The sequence below is a fragment of the Gymnodraco acuticeps genome, unplaced genomic scaffold, assembly GCF_902827175.1.
Source record: "Gymnodraco acuticeps unplaced genomic scaffold, fGymAcu1.1, whole genome shotgun sequence".
NCBI classification, from domain to species: domain Eukaryota; kingdom Metazoa; phylum Chordata; class Actinopteri; order Perciformes; family Bathydraconidae; genus Gymnodraco; species Gymnodraco acuticeps.
Window position 1 is genome coordinate 1 of NW_022990327.1, and position 20098 is coordinate 20098.

Here is a 20098-nt window from a genome sequence, read left to right on the forward strand (position 1 = left end):
GAGAGAGAGACAGGTGAGAGACAGACAGGTGAGAGAGAGACAGGTGAGAGGGAGACAGGTGAGAGAGAGACAGGTGAGAGGGAGACAGGTGAGAGAGACACAGGTGAGAGAGAGACAGGTGAGAGGGAGACAGGTGAGAGAGAGACAGGTGAGAGGGAGACAGGTGAGAGAAGAGGTGAGAGGGAGACAGGTGAGAGACACAGGTGAGAGAGACAGGTGAGAGGAGACAGAGAGAGAGACAGGTGAGAGAGAGAGGTGAGAGAGACAGGTGTGAGAGACAGGTGAGAGGGGAGACAGGTGAGAGAGAGACAGGTGAGAGGGAGACAGGTGAGAGGGAGAGACAGGTGAGAGGGAGACAGGTGAGAGAGAGACAGGTGAGAGAGACAGGTGTGAGAGACAGGTGAGAGACAGACAGGTGAGAGGGAGAGACAGGTGAGAGGGACAGGTGAGAGAGAGACAGGTGAGAGAGACAGGTGTGAGAGACAGGTGAGAGAGAGACAGGTGAGAGACAAACAGGAGAGAGAGACAGGTGAGAGGCAGACAGGTGAGAGAGAGACAGGTGAGAGGGAGACAGGTGAGAGGAAGAGACAGGTGAGAGGGAGACAGGTGAGAGAGAGAGACAGGTGTGAGAGACAGGAGGAGAGACAGACAGGTGAGAGAGAGACAGGTGAGAGGGAGACAGGTGAGAGAGAGACAGGTGAGAGGAGACAGGTGAGAAACAGACAGGTGAGAGAGAGACAGGTGAGAGAGAGAGACAGGTGAGAGAGAGACAGGTGAGAAACAGACAGGAGAGAGAGAGACAGGTGAGAGAGAGACAGGTGTGAGAGACAGGTGAGAGGCAGACAGGTGAGAGAGAGACAGGTGAGAAACAGACAGGGAGAGAGACAGGTGAGAGAGAGACAGGTGAGAGAGAGACAGGTGAGAGAGACAGGTGTGAGAGACAGGTGAGAAACAGACAGGAGAGAGAGAGACAGGTGAGAGAGAGAGAAGAGAGACAGGGTGAGAGGGAGACAGGTGAGAGAGAGACAGGTGAGAGAGGAGGACAGGTGAGAGAGGAGACAGGTGAGAGGGAGACAGGTGAGAGGGAGACAGGTGAGAGACAAACAGGAGAGAGAGACAGGTGAGAGGCAGACAGGTGAGAGAGAGACAGGTGAGAGGGAGACAGGTGAGAGGGAGACAGGGTGAGAGACAGACAGGTGAGAGAGAGACAGGTGAGAGGGAGACAGGTGGAGAGACAGACAGGTGAGAAAGAGACAGGTGAGAGAGAGACAGGTGAGAGAGATAGGTGAGAGGGAGACAGGTGAGAGACAGACAGGTGAGAGAGAGACAGGTGAGAAAACAGACAGGTGAGAGGAGAGACAGGTGAGAGGAGAGACAGGAGAGAGGAGAGACAGGTGAGAGGAGAGACAGGTGAGAGACAAACAGGAGAGAGAGACAGGTGAGAGGAGAGACAGGTGAGAGAGAGACAGGTGAGAGGGAGACAGGTGAGAGGGAGACAAGTGAGAGGGAGACAAGTGAGAGAGAGACAGGTGAGAGAGAGACAGGTGAGAGGGAGACAGGTGAGAGACAGACAGGTGAGAGAGAGAGACAGGTGAGAGAGAGAGACAGGTGAGAGAGAGACAGGTGAGAGAGACAGGTGAGAGACAGACAGGTGAGAGAGAGACAGGTGAGAAACAGACAGGTGAGAGAGACAGGTGTGAGAGAGACAGGTGAGAGAGACAGGTGTGAGAGACAGGTGAGAGGCAGACAGGTGAGAAACAGACAGGAGAGAGAGAGACAGGTGAGAGAGAGACAGGTGAGAGGGAGACAGGTGAGAGAGAGACAGGTGAGAGACAGACAGGAGAGAGAGAGACAGGTGAGAGAGAGACAGGTGAGAGAGACAGGTGAGAGGACAGACAGGTGAGAGAGAGACAGGTGAGAGACAGACAGGAGAGAGAGAGAGACAGGTGAGAGAGAGACAGGTGAGAGAGACAGGTGAGAGACAGACAGGTGAGAGACAGACAGGTGAGATACAGACAGGTGAGAGAGAGACAGGTGAGAGGGAGACAGGTGAGAGACAGACAGGTGAGAGACAGACAGGTGAGAGAGAGACAGGTGAGAAACAGACAGGAGAGAGAGACAGGTGAGAGAGACAGGTGAGAGGGAGACAGGTGAGAGGGAGACAGGTGAGAGAAGCAGGTGAGAGAGAGACAGGAGAGAGAGAGAGACAGGTGAGAGAGACAGGTGAGAAACAGACAGGTGAGAGAGAGACAGGTGAGAGAGAGACAGGTGAGAAACAGACAGGTGAGAGAGAGACAGGTGAGAGAGAGACAGGTGAGAAACAGACAGGAGAGAGAGAGACAGGTGAGAGAGACAGGTGAGAGACAGACAGGTGAGAGAGAGACAGGTGAGAGACAGACAGGTGAGAGAGAGACAGGTGAGAGACAGACAGGTGAGAAACAGACAGGTGAGAGACAGACAGGTGAGAGACAGACAGGTGAGAGACAGACAGGTGAGAGAGAGACAGGTGAGAAACAGACAGGTGAGAGAGAGACAGGTGAGAGACAGACAGGTGAGAGACAGACAGGTGAGAGGCAGACAGGTAGAGACAGACAGGTGAGAGAGAGACAGGTGAGAGACAGATAGGTCGAGACAGTTTAATGATTTTAATCAGTTTTTTGTGGACCGCTGCTGAGCACAGGTGCATTATGGGATGTGTCTCACCTTGTCCTTCCTCTCTGGCTCTGCCTCCCTGTCTGTCAATGGTCTGTTCTTCGGGTCCCGCCCCCAGCTGACCACCGGACCAATCACAGCCGCTGTGACGGAGAAGCTTGCTGTTAGCCCCGCCTCCTCCTGGTGTGACCCCGCCCCCGAGTTCCTCAGAGCAACGCCCTCTTTCTGCTGCACCCTGATCACCATGGAGACGCAGGGCCGGGGGTCTCCTCTTCTTCTTCTCTTGCCGCCTGACGGCTCCTCCTCTTCCTCTGTGACATCACCGCCTGGCTCCGCCCCCCTCAGGTGAGTCTCCATAGCGATGGACGGGCTCAGGATGTGGAGCTGATCCAGAGAAAACTGCAGGTAAAACCTGAGGGACACGTTAGGGTTGAATACTATTATTAATGTGTGTGTGTGTGTGTGTGTGTGTGTGTGTGTACCTGCAGTGTGTGTGGGTGTGTGTGTGTGTGTGTGTGTGTGTGTGTGTGTGTGGTGTGTACCTGCAGTGTGTGTGGGTGTCAGACCCGGCGTCATGGGCGGGCCCCATGGGGCCGGGCTCGCCCATCCAGGATTTGGGCCCGCTGTTTTAATCAGGGCTGAATACAACATTTTAATTGTTTTATTATTATGTTCAGTGGCGGCTACCTGGGGTAGGCTACAGGGTATACTGGGGTAGGCTACAGGGTATACTGGGGTAGGCTACAGGGTATACTGGGGTAGGCTACAGGGTATACTGGGGTAGGCTACAGGGTATAGTGGGGTAGGCTACAGGGTATACTGGGGTAGGCTACAGGGTATACTGGGGTAGGCTACAGGGTATAGTGGGGTAGGCTACAGGGTATACTGGGGTAGGCTACAGGGTATACTGGGGTAGGCTACAGGGTATACTGGGGTAGGCTACAGGGTATACTGGGGTAGGCTACAGGGTATAGTGGGGTAGGCTACAGGGTATACTGGGGTAGGCTACAGGGTATACTGGGGTAGGCTACAGGGTATACTGGGGTAGGCTACAGGGTATACTGGGGTAGGCTACAGGGTATACTGGGGTAGGCTACAGCCATACCAAGAAATGGCTTAGCCCCACCATGAACAATGATTTTAAAGTAAGCAAAATAAAGTCCGCCAACTCGCGCGGAGTAAATTGCACAGACAAAACTTTTGTCACGTAGTGATCATCTTCTCAATAGAACATCTTAAAGAATCAAGATAACGGCGTGGTGTTGTTGCAGGAAGTCCCGACGGAGAATACTTTTGCTGTAGTCCATCTCTATATACATCGATACAACATTACGTAATGAAATAAGACCCCATGGTTTGATGATTGATAGGTGTGTGTTCTGTCTGTCATTTTGACACACAGAACACTGGGGGCTATCCACCCTTATCCACAATGTAAAGTCATTCACAGCCTCTCCTCTCTCCTCTCCTCTCTCCTCTCTCCTCCCCTCTCTGTGAGGAGCAGCAGGTTCAGCTTTCAGAACAAAGTAACACAAAACTAAAATGGCATTCATTTTTTTAAATATGTCGTGTAGTAATAGATGTATTTACTTCTCTTCTCAAGAGAGTACCAGAATGTGTATTTTATGTTAGTATTTCAAAAGATCTCCTGGGGGAGAATCCCCCCAGACCCCCCTGCAGGGTTTGGGTTGTCAGCAGGTCAACTCTTTCACCTGTGGGGAAGTTGCAGCATTGGCTCCAGGTCGCCCTTTTTATTTATTACAAGACAAATGTGCCTTTTTATTTCATACAGTTCCATTTGGATTGAGACAGAGAAATAATCTAAACCTCACGCGTGGCGTTTCACTGTCAGGGGAGCGTGTATGTATTACATTGCAAATACTGACTTGAGCCCCCCCACTATGGGTTAGCCCTACCAGAGATTACCCAACACAAACACTCTGGAGCCGCCACTGATTATGTTTATTGTTGTTATTTGTAGGGCTTTGTCCTAATATTTATTTTAAACTATGTTGAAAGATTAGTTTAATAGCATTTTTTTATTATTTTGCTATGAAATTCTGAATGAAAGGCTGCGCGCGAGACTGGTTTTTCGTTGGGTTGAGTCGTGTGGGGTCTTGAGTGAGATGCGGCACAGCAGCCTGTCAGTTTACTCTTGCTAGGTTAGTTTGGCTATTATCATTTATATGTATCTGCAACAATGGATATCAGGAAGTGGTTCTTGAAAGGAATATGGCAACTCAGCGCCAGATGCAGCACATTAGAAGACATCAGTTACGTTACCAACGAGCTAGCAAGCCAGCCAGGGACAAGGGAGGCTGGCAATCAATTATATTTTAGAAATAGACTCTCAAGCCGGCTCTCTCACAAACTGCTCTGTGCGCAAGCAGACCGCTGCACACGCTCTCTGCCTCGCTCAATCTCCCTTTCTCTCCATCGCTCAACCTCCCTCCACCTCTCCACCCGGTGTGCGCTCAAGTTTGCCTGCGTGCTTGCCCAAGTTGGCACAGCGTTACAAATGTGCCACAAAACTAACCAATGGATGTAGCCTATACTAAGACCGTCAACAGCCTTATGGCAACCTAACCCCCCCCCCCTTGACAAATCTCGAGATTTCCCGGCCTGCCCTGGTAAATCAAATGCCCGCCCAGAGACGTATGTCTGCCGCCGGGTCTGGTGGGTGTGTACCTGCAGTGTGTGTGGGTGTGTACCTGCAGTGTGTGTGTGGGTGTGTGCCTGCAGTGTGTGTGGGTGTGTACCTGCAGTGTGGGTGTGTGCCTGCAGTGTTTGTGTGTGTGTGTGTGTGTGTGTGTGTGTGTGTGTGTGTGTGTGTGTGTGTGTGTGTGTGTGTGTGTGTGTGTGTGTGTGTGTGTGTGTGGCCTATCATTACTATACTTGTGGGGACCTAAATCTGTTAGGTTTAGGATTAGGTTAGGTTAGGGTTAAGGGTTAGGGTGAGGGAATGCTCCGGCATTGGGACAAAATGAACATGGGATCACTCCGGTCATTGTACGTACTTCGTCTCACTGGAATATTAACGGTCAGATTGAATACAACATCGACCCAATTTCTCCGGTCAATGACGGGAGAGTATTGAAAGTGACAAAACACTGTTTCACACATTTAAAAACACTTAAACAATTAAGCAATGTTTACCCAGGATTCAGGCACCTTCCCTGGCTTGTAAAATGTGGTGATGCGCCCTGGAGGTATCAGACTATTTAAAACATGTATACCCAGGATTCAATCACTTTTCCTGGCTTGCAAAGTGCTGTGAAGCAGCCTGTTCTCTGGGTGCAGTCTGGGTGTGCATGGAGGGGTTTAGTCCGAGTGAGGAGTGCTCAAGTGTGGGAGGATGTGTAAGGCAGAGGAGGGTAAAAAAAAAAAGTTAAAGTGTGAACCTCCAGCAGGGCAGGTGGTGCTGTGAATAAGGCCGAATATTGATGCTGGTGTGCGGACAGTAAAGCACCACAAAATCCACCACCTTTAAGTGTTACCAGGGCCATGAGAACATCCTCCATAAGAGGGTGCGTGGTGCTGTGAATAAGGCCGAATATTGATGCTGGTGTGCGGACAGTAAAGCACCACAATATCCACCTCCTTTAAGTGTTACCAGGGCCATGAGAACATCCTCCACAGGAGGGTGGTGCTGTGAATAAGGCCGAATATGGATGCCGATGGGCGGACGGTAAAGCACCGCAAAATCCACCCCCCCTTTAAGATAATCAGGGGCATGAGGTTCTTGAGGGTGTGAACATCTGGGTTTCGTCCGTGGGGGAGTGCTTAAGTCTGGGGGCCCGGGGTCTCACGGTGTGCGATGTTATGGAAGTGCGCATGTTAGGGAGAGATGCTGGAGCTGCTTAGTCTGTCATTTGGGGCTCTGTGAGGGGCTACAAATAGGTGATTTGCCTGGTCTATTTCATGATTTTCGAAATTCTCAAAAAAAACGGCTAAATGCCAACGGAGGAGGGGCTCAAAAAGAAGCGCAAGTCTTCGGCGCTTCCAGCGGAAGCCCCGGACACATTTTCACTCCCCTGTTGCATTTTACAACGCAGAGGGGAATCAGAGACCTCCCTTCCTCCGTCGAAAAAATGTATTCATCTTTTCCAAGCTACCATCTGCACGAAATCGGAAACCCGGTTTTTGAGAGCACTTAGAAAAAAAACGGCTGTTTCACATCATGGAGGAATGTGTCCGCTACATGAGTGCTTTGGCTCGGATACAATTGTTGCCTGGAGACCCCCAATCATGGTTCTTACCAAACTTCAAGTTTTTGAACTGGTCTCTGGAGGAATTCAAGGGGAGTTGTCAGGGAATTATGAGACACTATTTTGGGATACAATTTCTCCATTTTCACCCCTTCCTCTGGTTCTCCCAAAAGATAACTTGGAGTTTTTCTGACTCTGGAGGAATGTAAGGAGAGTTGTCAGGGGACTCTATCCGCCTTAAGAGACACTATTTTGGGATAACATTTCTCCATTTTCACCCCTTCCTCTGGTTCTCCCAAAATATAACAGAGTATTTTCCTGATTTCTCACTGATCGAATGAAAAACGCGGCCCGGCCTCGTGCCGTTGCTCTGGCGGTCGGTTCCTCCTAACTGCGGGTTCGACTCTGATGGCCAGGAGGGTGTGCTGCGTGGGGGAATTGACGGAAGCGCACCACCAGGAGTGGAGCCTGCGGCTTAATTTGACTGAATACGGGCAACCTCACCCAGCCCGGACACGGAAAGGATTGACAGACCATTTTCTAGCTGACACTGCTTCTAATAATACTTTATGATGTGCTGACAGCCAGTCCACCACACAATAAACAAAAACGGCTGTCTGATACCCTGGATGAAAGTACACTCTCTAAGTGCACTATGTCTCGGATATATCTGATGCCTGGAGACCCCCCCAGCCTGGTTCTTAACTTTAAGTCCAAACTGGTCTCTGGAGGAATGCAAGGGGAGTCGAAAGGGGACTCTTCTTGCTGTTTGTCTTGTCAAAATTGAGGGGTATGTTTGAGGGGAGGGCCCTGGCTGTTTCGGCAGCCTCCGCTCCTCTCTTCTCTCCCTCCCTGAGACCAGCTCGTGCTCCCGCTGTAAAAGGCAGGTGCGCGGGCACCCACTGCCACTCACTCTGAGCCTGGCTCCCGAGCAGCGCGTTCTCCCCGGCAGTCCGCCAGCAGATGAAAAACACCCACCTCTCCGCCTCTTCCGAGGGACGAGGGAACCGCGCGGGGGGGTCTGCTGGAGGCTCCTGCCGGGTGCTCCGTCCTGCGTTTCACCGGGACCCGGCTCCAACACTCGGAACTCTGACTCCAGCGCGGTGTGGCGGCCTCGCCCTGGCCGTCCACCGTGCGCCCTACGGGTACCTGACTCCTCTGCCTCCTCCGGGGGCAGGTGTGAGGGGTTCAATGCCTCCTCCCCCCGATGGAGCGCCCGGAGGTACTGTTGTCCCCACGTTACCATGTTGTCTGGAGGATAGGACCGAGAGATGACATACTCTCTACCCGGGTTACAAGTCACTATTTTCGGATACTTTCTTTGTTTTACCCCTGTTCTATCACTCTTTCCTCCTTTGACCATAAAACGTGTTTCCTGCTGGGGTACTGCCTGGTTCCGGGGCACCCCAAAACCCTCTCATGGTTGGGCCAACATGAATTGATGCATCGGACCCAATGTTGCCATCACCAGCCCCGCGTTGGTGCGGAGGTGGGAACATTTTGCCAGGTGGTAACCCAAGTCCTCCCTTGGTCCGTGTACCAGGCATTGAAGCATCAAACCCATTGTTGCAATCACCGGTTACGCTAACGCATATAAACGGAGAAACACAAAAGACTTTGAAAGAATTGAAATACAATTCTCTGTTTCAGTAAGGATGTCGTCCGAATGCCCGGTGTGCAGACTCTTCTATCTGGCGTTGAACAAGCACCTTAAGCACAAACATGCAGTGCGGAACTTGGAGGAAAGAGGCATCATTCTTTAAATGGCTCTTGGCAGAATAAATGTTCGGACCAAACCCTGTCCCATCACAGGGTGTTCGTATGCTGGGAATAAACTGGACCGTCATGTGACCCATGGCCACCCTGAGTTATCCCGAGATGAAGCACATCAGGTCCTGGCAAGGCTGAAGCATAGTGTGGCCCTGCAGTTGCTCCATGACCTCAGACAGACTAATCCCATCATTAGAATGGCTACATCATTGGATATAGACAATGAGGAGGAATACCCGGTGCACCCTCCACCCTTCTCCCCACATACTGAGTGTGACGAAGAGGACTGCAGGCAGGTGATGCTGGAAAATGTGGCATTGAGGGCTCAGAAGGATGCCCTCATTGATGAGGTGAAGACCCTGCGCTCCAGGCTGAAAAAGGGGCTAAAACCCAGGCAGCAGAGTGCCACTGATGCTGTGCTTGAGGAAGAGGAAGAATATATACGATTTAAGGGCCTGGCAATCTCAAGTACCTCCGGCATAAGCACAGCAGCCTCCGGTAGTCAGACCCCTCTCAAGACCCCGGTCAAGACTGTCATGCGGTCTCCAGCAGCCTCCGGTAGTCAGACCCCTCTCAAGACCCCGGTCAAGACTGTCATGCGGTCTCCAGCAGCCTCCGGTAGTCAGACCCCTCTCAAGACCCCGGTCAAGACTGTCATGCTGTCTCCAGCAGCCTCCGGTAGTCAGACCCCTCTCAAGACCCCGGTCAAGACTGTCATGCTGTCTCCAGCAGCCTCCCGTAGTCAGACCCCTCTCAAGACCCCGGTCAAGACTGTTATGCGGTCTCCAGCAGCCTCCGGTAGTCAGACCACTCTCAAGACCCCGGTCAAGACTGTCATGCGGTCCCCAGCAGCCTCCCGTAGTCAGACCCCTCTCAAGACTCCGGTCAAGACTGTCATGCGGTCCCCAGCAGCCTCCCGTAGTCAGACCCCTCTCAAGACCCCGGTCAAGACTGTCATGCGGTCCCCAGCAGCCTCCCGTAGTCAGACCCCTCTCAAGACCCCGGTCAAGACTGTCATGCGGTCCCCAGCAGCCTCCTGTAATGAGGACTGGCCCTCTCCTCACTGGTCCACTGGGAGGGGACGGGGAATACCATGCGTGAAATCACGTTGCCTCAAAGCATGGAGACGTACATTCAGACATAGGGATCATTGTGAGGGTGTCGCACCGACAGTAAAACGGAAAGAAAATTGTCTGTCCAATGTCAGCCGGATAAAGAACTTCCTCGTATTCATGGCCCATGGTGTTAACCGGCTGTCAGACTGGCTGTTCCTAAAAGACACGGAGAGGGTCCGTGGCTGGAGCGAGTATATTGTAAAGTCGGGCCGGGCAGTCACAACATCGCTGTTGTTCCTGAAGAATGTGAACCATTTCCTGAGGTACTTGTCTGAGTCAAAGCTCCGGGGGTGCAGGCTCACCCAGTCTGATATGACCCACATCATCAGAGAGGTGACAGCCAACATGAACGACTTGAAAAAGTCTGTCACGGTCCACCAGTTTAAGGTGAAGAGGAACAAGCTGGATCGTCTGCCGAGCCAGGCGGAGCTTCTCGCCGCCATGGCGGCCGCTGAGAAGCGCATCCCTGATCACCTTGACCTGATGGCTAGCAATCTGACCTCAATCACCCAGTACCTGCTATATGGCTATCTAACCCTCCATTGGAGCCTCCTGTATGGCCACCGTCCGGGTGTGTACGCAAACATGACCAACACTGAGGTCTTTGAGGCGGACATAAGGGGCACTGCTGAGGGCTACATCATCCACGTGCAGGATCACAAGACTGCCAAGACATCTGGCGAAGCACAGCTGGTGCTTACAGTAAAGGAGTTTAGCTGGGTCATGCGGTGGATGGGGATAAAAGAGGGCTTGTCGGGTCCTCAGAATGAATTCTTCCTTTTCACAACGGGGAAGCACGCCTCCAGGAACCTGAACGCTCACTTGAAGAGTGCTTGGGCTGATGCTGGGCTAGAAACAGCCGTCACCTTCACAATCCTGCGCACTGCCCTGGCTGACAATATCAAGCATCACCAAGATCCAGAAAGCAGGTCGATTCTCGCCAGGTTTATGTGTTACGACGTAAGCACTGCAGACCGGTTCTACGCGAATACGCCTGGAATAAAGGAGGGATTGAAGATCCGCTCCATGTTCAGGGCGGCAGCTGCAGCAGCATCATCATCGGAAGGAGTTCTACCGCCGTCAGATACCTCCGAAGAGGGCTCAGGGGCGGAGAGCAGCGATACCTCTTCTTCAGGGCCGGTTGATACTCCTGATGAGGGGGTAGGGGCCGTGGACTCAGCCTGTTTCCCTCGGTGCACCGTACAAGTTAGACGGCTAATATGGCCCCCCGGCCCCCGCTAATCATGTTTTAATTATGTTATTATTATGTTTATTATGTTTATTATGCATATTGTGTATACTGTTTTTGTAAAAATAATGTGATAATTAAATAAATAAATAAACATTTTAATAACGTTTAAGGTTCCCAGGGGTTGATACAGTGCCAGGTATCAGACTATTTAAACAGAGTTTACCCAGGATTCAGACACCTTCCCTGGCTTGTAAAATGTGGTGATGCGCCCTGGAGGTATCATACTATTTTAAACAACTGTTCCCGCCTTTCAAACACTTATTCCTGGGTTTTAGCCTGTCATTTGCAAGATATGATTTAACATTGAAGCTCTCCTGTAAATTGACACATTCTGTCCTTCTCCAGGAGAGCTTCAATGTTAAATGATATCTTGCAAAATGACAGGCTAAAAATCTCTTCCAAACGTTTAAAAACACTTCCCCCGACAATTTAAACATTATTTCTGGCTTGTAAAGTGCAGTGGTAGTATCAGACTATTTAAAGGGTTACCAGGGCGATGAGAACATCCTCCACAGGAGGGTGGGTGCTGCTGTGAATAAGGCCGAATATGGATGCTGCTGGGCGGACTATAAAGCACCGCAAACTCCACCCCCCCTTTAAGGTTCCCAGGGGCACGAGGTTCTTGAGGGTGTGATCATCTGGGTTTAGTCCGTGGGGGAGTGCTTAAGTTCGGGGGCCCGGGGACCCAAGGTGCGCGAGGTTATGGAAGTACGCATGTCAGGGAGCAGATGCTGGAGGTCTGTAGTCCGTCATTTGGGGCTCTTGCAGCGGCCACAGAGAGGTGCTTTCCCCGGTGTATTTCATGGAAGTCTGACATAGCCTGTGTCCTGTGAAATAGCCTGTTTGCCCATGTCAAATCTTGCTACTAATTGATAACTTTTAATAGGAATGTCTGTTTGACATATGTTCAGAATGTGCTATTTTTCAGAAATAGCACATTCTGAATGACCAGTGTACACATCGTTGTGTACCTCTGTGTCACAGCCCGCTGCTGCTCTCCCTCCCTGTATTCACATAACTTTTACCCAGCTTTCACACACTTATTGCTGGGTAAGAAAGCCATGTGCATCACCCTGGATCTCTGCCTGTGTGCGTGGGACCCTGCTTACAGCAGTAACTCTGCTGTACATTTCATGAGTCAAATGTGGATGAAATGGACAGATTTCAAGCTTCTTTCCTGGGTTGCATAGTGCTGTGAAGCAGCCTGTCCTCTGGGTGGGAGAGCGAGGTGCTGGAAGGAGCTCTCTGGGTCACAGCCTGCTGCTGCTGCTCCTCTCTCCCCCCTGTATTCACATAACTTTTACCCAGCTTTCACACACTTATTCCTGGGTAAGAAAGCCATGTGCATGACCCTGGATCTCTGCCTGTGAGTGTGGGACCCTGCTTACAGTCCGTCGTTTGGGGCTCTGTCACTTTGGGTAACCGCACCACTGTCAGACGTCTCCTGAGAATGGACGTCCATTCTCTCTAAATAGGGTTAGGGTTAGGTATGTGTTGGTTATGGTTAGGGTTAGGATAAGTCTCCAGGAAATGCATGTAAGTCAATGTAATGTCCCCTGAAGTGATGTATACATGGTATGTGTGTACCTGCAGTGTGTGTGTGTGTGTGTGTGTGTGTATGTCTGTGTGTGTGTACCTGCAGTGTTTGTCTGTGTGAGTGTGTACCTGCAGTGTTTGTGTGTGATGTACTTGTCCTGGTCCAGATGTTGGTCGGAGGGGAAATCTGATTGGAGGAATCTCTCCGTCACCATGGTGAACTTTTCCACACACACCAGACAACCTGCAACACACACACACACACACACACACACACACACACACACTAGGGATGTGCATCTCCATCACTGAGGACGATGCGATACGCATTTCGATACGTTGCCAACGATACGATACATTAACGATCAGGGATGTAACGATACCAAAAACTCACGGTACGATATTTATCGCGATATTGAAAAATAAAGGGAAAAAATGTGAATTTTTTTTTTTTACTTGAATTTTTTTTCTTTATTAAATAACACATCTGCTTTGTACAGCATTTTAGTAGATAGTAGTATTTTTTAAAGTATCAACAATATAATAATCAGACCCTGCAATAGAATAAATCAAGCTTCCCTTTAGTTTTTCAAGTAACTCTCTAACTCACTCACTCAGCATCATGAGCATGTCCACATTTCCAGGTAGAAGCTGGGATGTTTGGGCGTTTGCAATATGGAGAAAACTTTCTTGCTTGGTACTGATGTTGCTGGGACAGAGAGACATGCTTTGGCCATGGGTGACAGCAGTGGGTCAAACTGTGCATTGTCTCTCCACCACTTCAAAAACAATACAGTTGTTGCCAAGAAGGTGAGGCTTATTGACAGGGCGAGATCAGTGTTTCCGCCAGACCTGGGGCCTCATGTATAATGCCGTGCGTAGGATTCACGTGGGAAGGTTGCTTACGTAGTAGAAATCCAAAAAATAGGTCCATAACTTTTCCGACATTTTCCGATTCACCAAAACATTGCGCACCGACGAGGAAAGTGCGTACAGCACTTCCTACGCCGGTTTCCCTTTATAAATCACAACCGACTCGAAATGCGGTGCAGCTTTTGCGGGCTTCACGTAACGCCCATTCATCCATCCATTCATTCATTCATTCTGACTGACTGAATGAAGGAGATCGCAGGAAATGAGGACAGAAAGCTAAAAAGACGTCTCACACCGTGTCAGATTGTGGTTATTGTGGGAGGTGGAGATAAATCATATTGTTTGGTGGATGCAGTTTGAACCAGAGGAGCAGCATGGAGGTCGGATCGTCACCAAAATAAATAAATAAGTGGTCCGAAAAAAGTTAATGACAAAAAGAATACACATAGCCTTCCTCAGGCAGTGTGTTTGTACCGGGGACAGGAGACCCCCCCCTGATGAGAGACTGAGAAGTGATCGGGGAATCCCTCCGGAGTGGAGTCATGACGACTGGATCTGAATTATGTTTTTGTATTTGGTGGTTTGTGTCCCAGCTGTCGATCAGCTGTGCGCAGCGTCTCCACTGCAGCCTGTGCGTCCACCCCGAGAGCAGGGGGGGGGGCCTCCCTTATAGTTACTGTCTTTTTACGTTAGTGAGCCGGATCATTTGGCTCGGCTCTCTTAAAGCGCCGGCTGTTTCGGCTCCCAAGCAGCTCTTCATGTTACCACAGTTTACCACGGAGCCTCAGTTTCGCCGCTGCGAGGCTCTGGTGCTCACCTTCGATGTCGGGGAAACGATCTTCAATACTCCGAAAAGAATCCCACCATCCACATCCCTATTAACGATACTTTTGAAACACCAGGCGATACGATTCACCCCTGTTGCGATACAGTTCGATACGATGCGATTCAACACGATGCAAAATAATGATACTTCAATTTGGTACGACAGAGGATTTTAGTTTTATTCCTCGTATGCAGCAAATCATACATTAACAAAAAAGGGCTTTACATATTGGGTTCTCTCTGCTAGTGCTGCACAGAGTATAGGCTACAGTTCAATGTTATAACACCTGACAGTTAAACTATTTAAGGATGCATTGCTCACGATTAACAATGTGCAAATAGCAACTACCATAGTGCAATGCCCATACAGCTGCCAGCCTGATGTGCTGAACACTCACTCAGAGGCTGACTCACCAGAGAGCAGAAAGCATTGGTTTCTATAGGAACAATAAATAATATAACCTTTCACAAACAGCTCTTTCATAACTGCTTACAGTGAGGAAGACATTTAAACTGTGATTGGCCGTCACAGGCTGTTGTAAACTAAACACCTCCCTCTCTGACAGAACACCTCACTGAGTGATTTAACTCATCTGTCTAACTTTCAGGTTTCTCTTTTCAGCCGCAGACCCCATGTCGCCTCTTTATGGGCGTCGCTAAGTTCCTCGTACTACTTGTGTACTTGCGAATCGGTGAATCTTAACATCCCTAAAACACACACATACAAACATTATAAAAGGTCAGTGGTCACCTTTTATAATGTGTGTGTGTGTGTGCTCTGTCAAAGTTGGTCATTGTCATTGCAGAATTCTTCCACATTATGTTTACATTGAGATATGCACTGTTTGTGTGTGTGTGTATGTGTGTACCTATCCAGGCGGTGTTGAAGGCCACACTCTGACCCCCTCCCTCGCTGGTTTCCGTGACGACGCAGGCCACGGTCCCTGTCCCGTCTCTGAGCTGCAGCGCCTGTCCCGCCGGAGACGGCAACTCCAGCACCCCGACCACCAGGGGGCGTCTGTACACACGTTACATTAATATCATCACCAGGGGGTGTCTGTACACACGTTACATTAATATCACCACCAGGGGGCGTCTGTACACACGTTACATTAATATCACCACCAGGGGGTGTCTGTACACACGTTACATTAATATCACCACCAGGGGGCGTCTGTACACACGTTACATTAACATCACCCACCAGGGGCGTCTGTACACACGTTACATTAATATCACCACCAGGGGGCGTCTGTACACACGTTACATTAATATCACCACCAGGGGGGCGTCTGTACACACGTTACATTAATATCACCACCAGGGGGCGTCTGTACACACGTTACATTAATATCACCACCAGGGGGCGTCTGTACACACGTTACATTAATATCACCACCAGGGGGCGTCTGTACACACGTTACATTAATATCACCACCAGGGGGCGTCTGTACACACGTTACATTAACATCACCACCAGGGGGCGTCTGTACACACTTTACATTAATATCACCACCAGGGGGCGTCTGTACACACGTTACATTAATATCACCACCAGGGGGGTACCTGGATGTGTCTCTAGGGGGGTCAGAGGTCAGCGTCCTGCAGGACCAGGACAGAGCTGAGTTGATCTGAGACGAGGACAGACCTCCACCAGGGGGCAGCAGAGAGCGCAGAGACACTGAGGACCAGCTGTCTGTCTGAAGACCTTCAATCAGAGCAGAGACACTGAACACCTGAGGGACAGCTGGGTCCGCCCTGTACTGTGGGGACAGACAGGTGAGTCAGAGGACAGGAGTGTCAGAAGACAGGTGTGTGTACCTGAGTCAGAGGACAGGTGTGTCAGAGGACAGGTGTGTGTACCTGAGAGGTGTGTGTACCTGAGACAGAGGACAGGTGAGTGTACCTGAGTCAGAGGACAGGTGTGTGTACCTGAGTCAGAGGACAGGTGTGTCAGAGGACAGGTGTGTGTACCTGAGAGGTGTGTGTACCTGAGACAGAGGACAGGTGAGTGTACCTGAGTCAGAGGACAGGTGTGTGTACCTGACTCAGAGGACAGGTGTGTCAGAGGACAGGTGTGTGTACCTGAGAGGTGTGTGTACCTGAGACAGAGGACAGGTGAGTGTACCTGAGTCAGAGGACAGGTGTGTGTACCTGACTCAGAGGACAGGTGTGTCAGAGGACAGGTGTGTGTACCTGAGAGGTGTGTGTACCTGAGACAGAGGACAGGTGAGTGTACCTGACTCAGAGAACAGGTGTGTGTACCTGACTCAGAGGACAGGTGTGTCAGAGGACAGGTGTGTGTACCTGAAACAGAGGACAGGAGTGTGTACCTGGACAGGTGTGTGTACCTGACTTAGAGGACAGGTGTGTCAGAGGACAGGTGTGTGTACCTGAAACAGAGGACAGGAGTGTGTACCTGGACAGGTGTGTGTACCTGACTTAGAGGACAGGTGTGTCAGAGGACAGGTGTGTGTACCTGAAACAGAGGACAGGAGTGTGTACCTGGACAGGTGTGTGTACCTGAGACAGAGGACAGGTGAGTGTACCTGACTCAGAGAACAGGTGTGTGTACCTGACTCAGAGGACAGGTGTGTCAGAGGACAGGTGTGTGTACCTGAAACAGAGGACAGGAGTGTGTACCTGGACAGGTGTGTGTACCTGACTTAGAGGACAGGTGTGTCAGAGGACAGGTGTGTGTACCTGAAACAGAGGACAGGAGTGTGTACCTGGACAGGTGTGTGTACCTGAGTCAGAGGACAGGAGTGGGGCTCGTCCAGCATCTCGCAATAAATGTCTCTCCTCTGTCCTTCTTGTCCTCTCCACACACACTCCATCAGCTTCCAGGACAGAACACACACACACTGCTTCAACACACCTGGGACCAGGCTGGGGGGACAGATGGACAGCCAGGTGCACAGACAGATGGACAGCCAGGTGGACAGACAGACAGGTGGACAGATAGACAGGTGGACAGACAGACAGGTGGACAGACAGGTGGACAGACAGGTGGACAGACAGACAGACAGGTGGAGAGACAGGTGGACAGACAGGTGCACAGACAGGTGGACAGACAGGTGGACAGACAGACATACAGGTGGAGAGACAGGTGGACAGACAGACAGGTGGACAGACAGACAGGTGGAGAGACAGACAGGTGGACAGACAGACAGACAGGTGGAGAGACAGGTGGACAGACAGACAGGTGGACAGACAGACAGGTGGACAGACAGGTGGACAGACAGACAGGTGCACAGACAGGTAGACAGACAGGTGGACAGACAGACAGGTGGACAGACAGACAGGTGGACAGACAGGTGGACAGACAGGTGGACAGACAGGTGGACAGACAGACAGACAGGTGGAGAGACAGGTGGACAGACAGGTGCACAGACAGGTGGACAGACAGGTGGACAGACAGACAGACAGGTGGAGAGACAGGTGGACAGACAGGTGCACAGACAGGTGGACAGACAGGTGGACAGACAGACATACAGGTGGAGAGACAGGTGGACAGACAGACAGACAGGTGGAGAGACAGGTGGACAGACAGACAGGTGGACAGACAGGTGGAGAGACAGGTGGACAGACAGACAGGTGGACAGACAGGTGGACAGACAGACAGACAGGTGGAGAGACAGGTGGACAGACAGACAGGTGGACAGACAGGTGGACAGACAGACAGGTGCACAGACAGGTAGACAGACAGGTGCACAGACAGACAGGTGGACAGACAGGTGCACAGACAGGTGGACAGACAAACATTATTATTTGTCACATTTCGGAGGTCCTTGAACACATCATGTGAGTGTGTATATTGAGTGTGTGAGTCTCACCTGTGCTGCAGCTTTGAACTCAGGTGAGCGCTCCACAGGTATTCGGAAACGCCCCTTCCCCCCTGCAGCAGTAACCGTGGCAACGTTCCATCCCCCGGGCAGGTGGAGGTGTGCAGTAACCGTGGTAGCAACCCCCCCCGCCCAACCCCCGCTGAAGGACGTCACCCTGACGCTGGAGCGCAGGCAGGTACAAAGCATGCTGGGAAGGAAGTCGGGACAGGGCCGGTACAGGAAGTGGACGTGATGGAGCTGCAGGGAGACAGGTAAATTCATACCTGCCCTTTCACAATAAAAGCCCCTCACAGGTACATTCATATCTGCCCTTTCACAATAAAAGCCCCTCACAGGTACATTCACATCTGCCCTTTCACAATAAAAGCCCCTCACAGGTACATTCACATCTGCCCTTTCACAATAAAAGCCCCTCACAGGTACATTCACATCTGCCCTTTCACAATAAAAGCCCCTCACAGGTACATTCAAATCTGCCCTTTCACAATAAAAGCCCCTCACAGGTACATTCATATCTGCCCTTTCACAATAAAAGCCCCTCACAGGTACATTCATATCTGCCCTTTCACAATAAAAGCCCCTCACAGGTACATTCAAATCTGCCCTTTCACAATAAAAGCCCCTCACAGGTACATTCACATCTGCCCTTTCACAATAAAAGCCCCTCACAGGTACATTCAAATCTGCCCTTTCACAATAAAAGCCCCTCACAGGTACATTCATATCTGCCCTTTCACAATAAAAGCCCCTCACAGTACATTCATATCTGCCCTTTCACAATAAAAGCCCCTCACAGGTACATTCAAATCTGCCCTTTCACAATAAAAGCCCCTCACAGGTACATTCATATCTGCCCTTTCACAATAAAAGCCCCTCACAGGAGCAGCTGATCCAGGCTTTTATTGTGAAATATGTCTCACCTCCAAAGTGTCTCCAATTCTCAGCTTCCTCCTCAGAGCCGGCTGATAGGCCAGGCACAGCCCCACCCTCCTGTCCATCACGTACAGCCCCGCCCCCTCGCTCACCACCTCAGTCACGGTGCCCTGTCAGAGGAGAGGGGTGGGGCTTACAACAGGTAACAGCTTATCAGAGGAGAGGGGTGGGGCTTACAACAGGTAACAGCTTATCAGAGGAGAGGGGTGGGGCTTACAACAGGTAACAGTTTATCAGAGGAGAGGGGTGGGGCTTAAAACAGGTAACAGCTTATCAGAGGAGAGGGGTGGGGCTTAAAACAGGTAACAGCTTATCAGAGGAGAGGGGCGGGGCTTACATATGGTAATCAGAGGAGAGGGGTGTGGCTTACACACGGTAACAGCTTATCAGAGGAGAGGGGTGGGGCTTACAACAGGTAACAGCTTATCAGAGGAGAGGGGTGGGGCTTAAAACAGGTAACAGCTTATCAGAGGAGAGGGGTGGGGCTTAAAACAGGTAACAGCTTATCAGAGGAGGGGTGGGGCTTACAACAGGTAACAGCTTATCAGAGGAGAGGGGTGGGGCTTACAACAGGTAACAGCTTATCAGAGGAGAGGGGTGGGGCTTACATATGGTAATCAGAGGAGAGGGGTGGGGCTTACACACGGTAACAGCTTATCAGAGGAGAGGGGTGGGGCTTACACGCAGGAAACAGCTTATCAGAGGAGAGGGGCGGGACTTACACACAGGTGATTAGAGGAGAGGGGTGGGGCTTACACACAGGAAACAGCTTATCAGAGGAGAGGGGCGGGGCTTACACACAGGTAATCAGAGGAGAGGGGTGGGGCTTACACACCGGAAACAGCTTATCAGTAGAGAGGGGCGGGGCTTACACACAGGTAAGAAGTTTACCTGGTAACTGATGACTCGAGACTTCTTCATCCTGGCAGCCGATTGGCCGGTGTCTCTCTCGGGCTCCGCCTCCTCGCAGTCCTCGACCTGTGACATCACCGGCGGGGGGGCCGTGGCGGCAGGTGTGTATGTGTGTGCAGCGGGGTGTGTGTAGTCGGTGTGCATTTCAGAGCGCTCGGTCACACACAGGATGTT

At 51.0% G+C, this 20098-nt stretch overlaps 1 protein-coding gene across 3 annotated transcripts; it reads right to left on the reverse strand.

Moving 5' to 3' along the window:
- Positions 1 to 2703: 2703 nt before the first annotated feature.
- Positions 2704 to 20098, reverse strand: ctc1 (CTS telomere maintenance complex component 1; the record flags this gene model as incomplete). Of its 3 annotated transcripts, none has more annotated exon segments than XM_034223144.1 (8): positions 2704 to 3064; positions 12687 to 12777; positions 15101 to 15249; positions 15798 to 15994; positions 16979 to 17071; positions 18068 to 18316; positions 19000 to 19122; positions 19904 to 20098. In XM_034223144.1, coding segments are annotated over 8 exon segments (1428 nt in total), but the record flags the coding sequence as incomplete, so codon positions are not given.